Below are 11037 nucleotides of genomic sequence, written 5' to 3'. Positions count from 1 at the left end.
ATTACCATGGTTTGAAATAGAGCCGAGGGGCAGCAAATACAATGAAAACAGCAGGGGCCCTAAAACGGAACCCTGTGGAACCTCGTTCAACAGTTGGTTAGAGTGGGAGTGGTTCACACAAAAGGTTCTGGCTGCCAAATAGCACCTGAACCACATTAGAGCGTTTCCACTCAATCCCAACTGCCGCTTCAAACGAGCCAACAGATGAGCTGATGAAGTCCGACGAGAGGCCAAACATCTCCGACAACCGCGACAGTCCAGTTGCCCCAAATCCAGGATTAGTTGTGTTTCCTTCGATCCACCTCCCATTCCTCCCCTTTCCAGTGCAAGGTAAAATATGCCAGACAAGTTGCTGGGAAAAAAAAAAAATGTCGGTTGTGATTGACGACTCATGCGTCGCGATTCTAAAATTAGATTCGGGGGTGCGGTGGAGGGGGAACGCACGCAGACACACTCCTGTTTACATTTCCGCAGGCATACGTTCCCAATGGGCACATCAATCAGGAATGATCTCAAACAGATCATTAAGTACTATTATTAGAACAAAGAAAGAGATGGCGTGGACCTGCGTCCAATTTAGACTTTTGGTGACAAAGTCGCCCGAGGCCAGAAGTTGACGACGAGGTGGACTTTCACAAAAAAGTCGCTGTCTTTTTTTTTTCCAAATGGCCCACGGCGCAAACAAGACGAGTCGTAGTGTTGATGGTGTCGAGCACAGTATAATCCTATAAACGGTGGCTTCCATCCAAGCGCTCAATAGCCACTCGTGCTAAACGTTGACATTCTCACTCTGTCGAAATTCAAAAAGCTTTGCTAGCAACTCTATTGTGTGCCAAAGACTTTGGAGTTGAAGTGGAGAGTGAGCAAAGATTGAAATAAGCCTCCTGGTCATGTTGTGACTCAGCCTCAAAGCTCCAGGATCGAAAGGAAATCTTTCGACAAATCAGAGTCACTCGTGGTTCTCGGGCAACCCTGTGAGATTGGAAAACGAGAGAGGAGACTCTTTGAGATTTCCTTCAAGGTCAAAGTTGAAGCCACGTTGCCTGGATGTAATTGGTTTCCAACTGGATCCCAGATAAAATAGTGATGAAAATAAAGATTAGAAGATAGATTTCATCTCGTTTGTTGCTGGGTCTCGACACTGACCGGATTAAAAAAGATGGTGCAAAATTCATTTAGTTCCACTCCGAGCTAAACAGTAGTCACTCTCATCCCTCTTGTCGCTCATCCACAAGCCGGTGTGAGTAGGCGCTAAACGACCACGTTGATGACACACGCTATTGTCTGTTTGGAACACAGGAAAGGTCACAATCAAAGCGCCACCGGGGTCAAGCCGAAACCAGAAGTAACTGTCCTAGTGAGTAATCTCGTATAAACAGAAACTGTCGGGATGCTAAAGAGTGGCTTGTCCAGACGCTTAGCAGCACCTGAGAGCTTTACCAGGATTGCGCAATTCCCCGCGAACTAGATGGGAATGGAATGGTGCGGCATAATCTGAGCAAGAGGCAGCAAGTTGATATAAAATAGAAATAGTCCCGGGATAGATCCTTGTTGAACACCACATGGGATTTTTATATATATATCGAGTAACTTGAAGATAGCTGTTAGAATTGACAAATTATCTTGATCGTATGATTCTGTTGGAATGTAGACTAGAATTATTAACTTTTACCTTTCCTTGACTCTGTAAAGTTTAACCATTCAGTTGTTGAAACTTTCCAAATGGTGTGGAAACATTCTTGCTTAGTTAGTCATCTAAAATGCTCCACTAGTTTCTATTTTCCAGGACCTTGTAAAACAATGAGCTGGGACCCTCCGCACTGATTAACCAGTTGCTGAGGTGACCAACAAACATGTCCAATGTCACCCCCACCCTGCTTGTTCTCAATAAATATGCTCTTGCAAGAGACCAAAGGCAGACTTCGTTCGAACATGTCTGTATGCACAGTGACGAACGACCTCTCCATTTGCAAGTGTTCAAAAGGCAAACTGTCTCCCGTGTGGTTCTTGCAAATAAGTTAGAGTGAGCACCACTCTAACAATGGCCTTCAGGAAGAGGATGTTAACAAAACTTGGAAGATGGTCTGAGGTTCGCTCTTAAAAGAAAACATCTTTGCTCCTGACACACTCAGTTTGGGGGGGCGAGACAGTTGCAAGTTCCCCAAAATGGACTTCAATTGCAATTTCTCTTCCCCGTATATTTCAAGCATTTTGTTCCACCAAATCCAAACCAGAGTGAAGCCTTGCACGATCTTGCACCACCAGACTGATGCAAGTCCATCAAACAAATTCATCTCAACGTCACCAAATCAGCACGGCTGCTCCTACATTCAGCCAGTCGTTCTGCGTGAAGCTTCTTCCTACTGACAGTTTGGACCAAAAAAATCCTGTTGATTCAAACGACATGCAACAGAGCGAGCGGCCTTCATTGTCGAGTCGTCACGTTTTGTAATCTTTTGCTTTCGGGGGCTCCGCCTGCCTTCAAGCGCCATTGATCGCTGATGCAATCGGCGTCTTAATGCGGTACGAGTGTGCTTGCAGCCCATGGCGGCAGATGCTAATTTGGATCGTGCCATCAACGGCATGTTTTATGTGATGCTGAGGTAAGCGCGGATCAAAGTGAGCATGTCCTCCAAAGCAATAACCACGATACAACTGCGCATAATCTCCCTCTCTCTCTCTCTCTCTCTCTCTCTCTCTCTCTCTCTCTCTCTGTCTCTCCTCGCACGCAGCTGACCACACAGAGCATTGGAGTCTTCGAGCACAATAACGATTTTGCCCTCACAGCAACAAACGATTTAACTATATTGGCAGAAGGAGAATGAACTCGCTTGCCAGAGCCAAGTGGCACACTAAGTCACTACACGCACACTCGGGCACGCACATACGAGACACACCTACTCTCCCAGTTAACAAGTGATCATCAGTCCAACGGGAAAGAAAAGCTCTTTTTGATGCAGTAAATCCTGAAAAGGGCCACAAAAGCCATTTGAGCTCGTCACGTTATGGCACACAAACCATTTGATCCCCGGAATGCAAATACATGCCAGGGGATCCAGCTTTTTTCAAATTGACACGCACTTTTGTTTAAGAGCCTTTGCTCTGCTCAGGCCAAAGCAATTCATATTGGCGCCAAAAAAATACCGTATGTTGAAGCGAGTTGAGGAACTCCGTTTAGACAAAAGTAGCACTTAGCCGCCTATTGATCCATTTAAGTCAATGAAAAATGCTCAAGTAGTTTTGCAGCATTAAGGAGACAAAGGTCAGGGATTTCCAATCTGTTCAAAGCCACAATCACCCACGATTGCACTCTTGCGAGCCAATGCACAGAATAAATACGTGTGCTCTTGACGCCGAGCATCTTTTCAGGTCAGGCAGCCGCAAAGACACATCAAACATGTATGCTTTAATTGAGGTGAGTGTGCGTCTGAGCCCCGAGCCCGAGTCGAGGCGCCGGCAGATGGAGAGCGCAAATGAGGCTCTGAGACGGATGCGTCTTGCTCTGACACTGACAGTGCAAGATGGCGCAAGTGGAAGGGGGGGGGGGGGGGGGGGTCTTCCCAAAAAGGGAAGCAGAAAGAAGCAGAAACTTCTGTGGATGAGTGGGAACGCAAAGAAAAAAAAAGGCAGCAGTGCAAAAAGGAAGAAAAATCTTCACGGATGGATGCATGGGAAACATTTTCAAGTTGAATATGAAGAATAAATGCAAATTTGTCAGCGCTCCTTTTCAAGTCAACCAATCAGCTCGCGAGGTGCTGAATCCACTCATGCAAGCGTCACACGTTGCATCCACTTAAAATGACCCAAAGTCAGCAATCGTTTGCTTCGATAAAGATTCCATCGGTCACTTCAGAGTGACTGAAGACAAGCACATGGCAGAATAATATAAATAATATAAAGCTTACAAATGTGCAATCTGAACTCCGAGTTGCATGACGTCAATTTTTCTGATGTGATCAAATCAGACACACACACACACACACACACACCTCTTCACTGACGTATGGTAAATAATGCATCATAATGACTTTCGGAGTCCAGGTTGAGGTTCAATGGCACCCCCTAAGGGAACAAGATGATATTGCAAGACTGATGCTTGCGGTTTCTTTGAATTCTACAAGCACTTGGTCTTTCTGTCAGCAAATGAGCAATGACTTAAATGTGAGCTGAACCTCGGGAAAGCAACCGAATTGGAAACTTGACTCCAAAATCCAACTTTACTGATAAGAAGTGGGATTAAAAAAAAAAAAAAAAAAAACGGAAAAAATATCATCTGTGTGTGCTGAGACCTGGTGGCCATCTCCCTCGTGTGAATGGCGCCAAAGTCCCTGTCCTCGAAGAAAAAACTTTTTCCATTGCACACTTCTGCAGATGCACAAAAGCCAATTACAACATAAAACATTGAGACAGCTTGTAGGGCTGGCAAAGTTTTTCTGTGGCTTTCTATCTTTGTGACCTTGAAGAAGTTAAACGAACAGAGAGCAGCTGATCACACGTCTGAATCTCCCAGATGGATGATTAGTACGGCAGTACGAAGACAGCGAGACAAAAGAGTTGTGTTCCGACTAGACGAGGACTTTGAAACGTCTTTCATTTCGAGTGGAATAAGGTGCCCCCGATTCATAATTTCTTTCGTGACCACTAGATAGAGCCAATTCTAATTGCAGCTGCATCCCTAGACCGAAGCCGCCTTGGCATTGAAAAAATAGTGTGGCCATGCTATACTGATCCAAAAGGGCCACATACAAAATATATTTTTAGGATCTGTCAATATGATACAGTCCAGGATCAAAAGGAAAGAAAAGTTACAAGCTTGTGGAGATGGTGGAAAAAAAATACAAACATAGGCTGATGACGCATGCCGGCCATCTTTTAAAAGACATTTTGTGTCATGTCAGGAGGGCGGATGATAATACTGCTCGAGTGTGTGCAGTGTAAGTGTGTGTGTGTGCGTGCGTGCGTGTGTGTGTGTATTTGTGTGGACGTACGACACACCTGTAGGCGTCAGCGTATGTGCTCCACTTTGAATTTATATAAGACACAAGAGCTTTCTAGACTGTTCCAGTCCTGTTTGCATAATGACGCACAATGAAGGGTGGCAACTGGTGTGTGCGTGTGTGTGTGTGTGTGTGTGTGTGTGTGTGTGTGTGTGTGTGTGTGTGTGTGTGTGTGTGTGTGCGTGTGTGTGTGTGTGTGTGTGTGTGTGTGTGTGTGTGTGTGTGTGTGATATTACAAAAGAGATTAGGGGGGCAGGGATGCGACACCTGATTAATGCCCAAAGATGGATTGGAAAGTGGATTTGTACCAGTGTATTTCAGCTCATGGGTATTTGTAATGTTTGGGAACATGACGACGCTGTTTGGTGACCATCATTCGGTCAACTGAGAGATGGAAGCTGAAGGCCTGAAGGTTGAGCCTCATGTATCCCAAAGGGCACTTGGAACAACTTTCCTTTCAACTACTTCTTGTCTTGCACAATAATCCAATCTTCAGATTTGAAAGCTAAAAGGCCCGTCACTTGCTTGCCTCGTCATTTTGTTGTTATTTGGTGGAAGGAAAGCAACCTCAAACCAAACAACCTGTGAATGTGCTGAATCAATATTGAATTTGCAGGGCGAGCGTAGCCAAGCCTTAGTTTGTCGATATTTGGTACCAGCCCGAGTGAGCGCAGCAGTTATCAATATATATCTGATGATGCATTGTGCTCCTCAAGGAAAAAGAGGGTCCAGGGTAAGGTGTGATTTTGGCCACGAGATAAATTTCAAAATATCCTCACTCGAAGAAGCGCAAGAACATCATAACAAGAATGGACACAAAAGTCAACATTTCACAAAGCTAACTTGTGACTCTACTTGAAGGCAACATGAGGCAAAATCATTCCATAACTTCTGGTACTCTATCTAAAAGTTTTAAACCTGATGTAAAGGACTCAATTGCGTGTTGAGCTCACCTACGAGCATCACGGAAAGGCGACGGGACGTTGGGTTGTTGCGTCGACGGCGTGTCTGTCTTGTGGTCTGACTAGGCAACGGCGCCTTCTTCGCACTCTGGAAAAACATAACAGCGGGATATGAATCACATCATATGAGACCCCAGGGATGAAAGGGATGTAAGTACGTCACTTAAATTTGAATGGGAGTCAAAGCAGCTGAGCGAGGGAGTATACAGAATAGCGCATGAGTCAACGCCCGAGGGAAGTGAAAAGCGTTTTCCAATGATCATTTGGATAATGAGTTAATCTCCCAACAACTGATCGTAATTAGATCAAAATGCCGCGCTTAACCCTCCCAATTCATATTTGGCATCTGCATTCTAGCTTAATCAAACCACACAGATCGAAAACAGAAGACATGTCCCCGTTTATACCAGGCTGTTCTCATTTTCGAGCAATCCCAACGCAAGGGGCCTCATCAAAGATCATCGCGATCATCACTCAAAGGGAACACAAAGGGACACTTGGGACTAACCCCTGGGGGACCTCCCAAATTAAAGGATATGCATTCCTCTTGCACTGTCTGGACCGAACGTTTTCAAGCTTGTCTTACTTCAACCCTAACTCAAAAGGCATGCTCATGCGCTTGCTTGCTGACGTGGCTAAACATTGTCCACCCAAAGTATAGATCATCTCTTCTAACTACTCCTCGCCTCCATGGCAGCAAATAAGCTACACTTCTAATAAGCATCGTGATGGCTAAAGGCGAAGTAGGGGTAGCGGCCCGTGAGACTCACCAAACAAGAAATGAGATTGCAAAGCTAATGTGAAAGAGTGCTTTGGTGTTGAACAGAGCACTTTCCACACAAGTCTGGTTGGAGACGCGTTAAAAGTGCAACCAGCCATGAAGAGCAAATTAACAGGTTCATTGTAATGTGTCAAGAGCAGGGGTCAGCAACCTTTTTGAAACTGAGAGCGGCGTCGTGGTTAATGCTGAATGCAAATGGCTACCATCAGTTTGAAGCAAATTGTTTCAAAATACTTGGTAATAAAATATCCCCCTCATAATTGCTTCTGCCACAAGCACTTCTCTATGAACAATATTATGTAGTCGTTCGGTACAAGGGTGACCTTTGCCCTATACCCCCCATATTGTGACCAAATTTACTTCTGTGCAAATTATTTCAAAAGATTAAACACAGCTGAGTGATAAGATTACTTATTTTCTCCCAGCACAATTAAAATACAAACAGCAAGTGGTCCTTAGGGGTTACCTCGTGGTTTAGAAAAAGAATAGAACAGCAAAAAATTACACAGAAAGCCTCAAAACCCATTAAATTAATCCTTTACGGTAACCGAGGGTGAGGTTGCTGTTTACTAAAATTCAAACTGCAATGAAAATACATCTTAGACTCTATTCTAATCAGGATAGTCCCGACAAAATAAAGTTGAATAAGCTATACGTCATCAAATTAATGCTGACAAAGCTGATTAAGCGTAAATACTTGTATTAGAAAGAGAATGTATTTAATTCATGATTGCAAATTGTACTGTACATATGGGGTATATAGTTAGGATTTGTTTACTATTGTTGCCAAAAGGCTGCACCTGTGACGTCATGACAAAACGCGAGCGAATGAACCGTGATGAAACTAACCCTAACCTCACCAGACGAGCTAGCTGGTCTGCTTCTGCCCTCTAGCGGCTTGTGTCTTAATCGCCACAAAAGTCAAATGGAGACGTTCACAGTATGAAACATCTTTATTTTAAAACACTGGCAAACCTTAATACACATGGGCCATTAGAAAAGTAATGGACAAAATTACCTTTGCCAAGTTACCTTCTTTTTTTTTTAACGGCCAAACATCAATACTAAAATGTTTTTAAGAACCTGAACACTTTTTGCTAGAGAAATAAAATGGGACAAACAATGAGTATAAATATTTAACATATTAACTATTTACAACTGTATCAGAGGGAACCTTTGAGGTTCTAAAGTCTTCTCCAAGACATCATAGCCCACCAGTGGCAGGGAAGCAACTCGGAAAAATACCCTGGGAAGGGGAATAGAACACAAATAAATTGGAAAATCACCTGTTAAATATCAATGTTGAATCAGAGAGAAAAGGTGTGTGTGTGTGTGTGTGTGGGGGGGGGGGGGGGATTATTTGGCTGTGGACTAAAGTCTTTCCTCTTTCCATTTTTTGTTTGCAGAAGTAGACTATGAAGTTGAATTGACAGTCAAATGGAGAAAAAAAAAGTTGGACGATGACTCGGTGTGGTTTCTGATGCACAATTAGAAACCCAAATTCCCAAAGATGTAGTAATTCTTCCTTGTTTTAATGTATAATAGTAATAATAATTTTGTAGTGTGTCATCTTACTCGTGGGAGTATTTGCTGCGGACCACCTTCAGCTCGCTGCCGGGAGGCTGCGTCACCATCGAGTAAATCTTCCGGACGACGGGGGCCAATTCGGAAATTTCGTAGCCGCTGTGAAACTGCAGGACGGGCGGCTACGAGCACAGAAACGAGAATGACAAGACGAAAGGCGTCCGGCGACGCGTCGCCACAAATCCGTACCCATCCTGGCCGATCTTTGGTGAGCAGAGCAAGAAGCAGGCAGGCGGCCGCCAGCAGCGAGCTTCGCTCCTGCACCAGCTCAAAGTCCATCAGGCTCAGCTCGCTAAAGTAGCGTGCCAGTGTCAGCGTGTCCATACCCACGCCGGCGCACTGCACACACGGCACAAACACATGAGTGACTTGCGTAGCTGCCATTCTTGCTCTTTGCAAACACACACACATAAAATATGTGTGTTAAACATCACGCCATTTATTATCTCAATTGATCTCTTTAAGCCACTGCCAAAAGTTTCTCTTTTCCCTATAGTCTTTTGGCCAAATGAAAATGCAAAGAAGGAACACTGGCTCGGGACTTACCTTGGCGTAGCGCCGGAGGAAGTGGTAGGCAACAGGGATGCCGATGTCGAATGAGAGCGCTTGCAGGATGCTGGCCTCCATGCGGAGAAACTGCTCCCTGTTGTAGGCGTCGTCACAAATGTACAGGAAGTTGTCCACGGAAAGTGGGTCGCGCTCCTGCAAAACACACGGTCACAACACGGTGTTGTCTATTTATTAGCGGGAATGAACCTTGGTTCCGGGTTGTCAGGTCTCAAAAGGCACCCCCACCCGCGTACCTCAAACTTGGAAGCCAGCAGCATGGCGGTAGAGCCCACTAGCTGCAGCGAGTCACGATGAATGGGGGTCCGTGCCAGGAAGTGGTCCGTCAGCTTCACAGCCAGGTAAAGAGTCTCGTGGTAGAGCTCAAAGTTCTCCTGGTGGTGTGTGTGTGTGTGTGGGGGGGGGGTTAGTGTGAGAGTGGCACGGGTAGCCGTCGCACGCGACGACGCCACTCACCTGTACTTCCACCAGCCAGTCCACAAGGATGGCGCGCATCCCGGCGTTGATGTTGGGCTGCTGGCACATGTAATCTTGCAGCACAAACTTCTCCTGAAAGCAAGCGTAAGAAATACACGTGGGGCCCCAGAGAGTCCAAAAGGATCATTAAACAGAAAGAAAGAAAGAAAGAAAGAAAGAAAGAAAGAAAGAAAGAAAGAAAGAAAGAAAGAAAGAAAGAAAGAAAGAAAGAAAGACTCCTGCCGGGACCAGATTGCACCGCTCACCTCTCGACTTTTGAGGTAGTCGAAAATGTCCTTAGCGTACTCGGGAATCATGAAACAATCGTTGCGGTTTTCAGAGTCCACATCAAACTCGACCGGAACCTGGAGAGGTGGAAGTGAATATTGAAAGCTCTCCTGGCTAGGATTTGGGGGGGGGCTCACCTCAGGTGTAACAAGGTCCTGCTCCACGTGGCAGACCGCTTGCTCTTCAGCTTCCTCTTTCTCCTCTTCATCATTTTCAGACGATTTTCCCTCAGTGCCCTCAGACGTCGAGCTGTGCAACGTGAAACAAGCTGCTGGAAACGGTGCGAGGAAACCAAAGACGCGGGACGCTACCTTTGCTGCTCGGCTTGACTTTTTTCTGACAGCGAGCTGGTTTTCGTCACCTCCTGCTGCTGCTGCTTCTTTTTCTTCTTCTTCTTGCCCAGGAAGCTGATGTGGACTTTGTGAGCCTGTAAAGCACAATGCAAATGAATGCAACAATTCCCAAACGCGGCAAGGGATCGTCGGGTGTGCGGCAGGAAAACGATCGTTTCGTGTAATGGCTCCAAAAAACGAGCATTGATTGTTGATTGCTAACTTGATTGTGATTGATTTGCTAGGATTCAAACATAAACCAGGCGTGCTGAAATCATCAAAAATGCTGTGATTTTTATTGGTTAAGACACGCAGCCATGTCATGTGCACAGCAATAGTGTACCGAAGGGGTGAAGCGCAAAAGCCTGCGTGCGTGATGTTTTTTGATCGACACTTTGATGACTATGGCCGTGATGGTTGGTAGTGAATTTTAGAGGTGAAACAATATGCGATGCTCACATTGGTCATGTCGACGAGGGCTGTCCTTTTCTTGAGCTTGGGGACTCCGAGGCAAGGCGAAGTGGACCTCTTGGACTTTGAAACTTCTTGCTCTTCATTTTGCTGCTGCAAAACAACCGAGATGATTGAGTGGGACAGGGGCGTCACAACATGCGCACGCATAACTCGGCTACATTTTTGCCTACCTCAACGGGAACATTAAGGGCAGCAGCAACAGGGGCTCTCCTGCTTCTGACGGAAGGCATGGCACCTGCACAACAGAGCGTTTGGCATCGGGGGGAACGCGTAAGCCCCAAAGCTCAGGCCTCCAAAGTGGAGCAATTCTGTATCGACTTGTATGGACAACACGAGAATCTCTGAACTCGCTTGCATCCAAACTGTCAACAGGAGCGCTTTGCTTACCTTGTGTGACGATGCCCGCAAGTGGAGCGCTTGGGAAACGGCGGAGGATGTTCACTTGAAGAAGATTGGAAGCCGTGCTTTACCAACCGCCAAGACCGACGTTATGTTTTCTTTTGCAGACTCGAATCATGGTGCAGCCTCGCGATTGGCTAGAATTAAAGCAATGCGAACCAATCAGCGAGCTCCTAGGAATGCGGCTTTGAAGGACT

At 45.7% G+C, this 11037-nt stretch overlaps 1 protein-coding gene across 2 annotated transcripts; it reads right to left on the bottom strand.

Moving 5' to 3' along the window:
• Positions 1–7678: 7678 nt before the first annotated feature.
• Positions 7679–10977, bottom strand: ccnb3 (cyclin B3). Of its 2 annotated transcripts, none has more exons than XM_049738514.1 (12): positions 10829–10977; positions 10612–10676; positions 10427–10531; positions 9947–10062; positions 9773–9884; positions 9614–9712; positions 9348–9440; positions 9128–9265; positions 8871–9026; positions 8514–8663; positions 8316–8446; positions 7679–7986 (listed from the first exon to the last, which is right to left on the bottom strand). In XM_049738514.1, exons 2-12 carry the CDS (start codon positions 10669–10671, stop codon positions 7893–7895), a joined length of 1254 nt encoding a protein of 417 aa, XP_049594471.1. In that variant the 5' UTR covers positions 10672–10676; positions 10829–10977; the 3' UTR covers positions 7679–7892. The 2 variants fall into 2 exon arrangements, with proteins under 2 accessions (XP_049594471.1, XP_049594482.1); XM_049738525.1 differs by having other exon boundaries at positions 10427–10528.
• Between the last annotated feature and the right edge of the window lie 60 nt (positions 10978–11037).

This window comes from Syngnathus scovelli, chromosome 1 (genome assembly GCF_024217435.2).
Source record: "Syngnathus scovelli strain Florida chromosome 1, RoL_Ssco_1.2, whole genome shotgun sequence".
NCBI classification, from domain to species: domain Eukaryota; kingdom Metazoa; phylum Chordata; class Actinopteri; order Syngnathiformes; family Syngnathidae; genus Syngnathus; species Syngnathus scovelli.
The sequence above is the reverse complement of the archived record's forward strand: the minus strand, read 5'-3'. Positions and strand labels throughout refer to the sequence as shown.

What these genes read in the sequence shown, in the direction of transcription:
- ccnb3 (XM_049738514.1), bottom strand. Translation starts at nt 10,671, where the DNA reads ATGCCTTCCGTCAGAAGCAGGAGAGCCCCTGTTGCTGCTGCCCTTAAT. An exon ending in AGTCAAGCCGAGCAGCAAAG is followed by an intron (nt 9,885 to 9,946) that starts GTAGCGTCCCGC and finishes CACGTTGCACAG; the next exon opens with CTCGACGTCTGAGGGCACTG. An exon ending in ACTACCTCAAAAGTCGAGAG is followed by an intron (nt 9,441 to 9,613) that starts GTGAGCGGTGCA and finishes GCTTGCTTTCAG; the next exon opens with GAGAAGTTTGTGCTGCAAGA.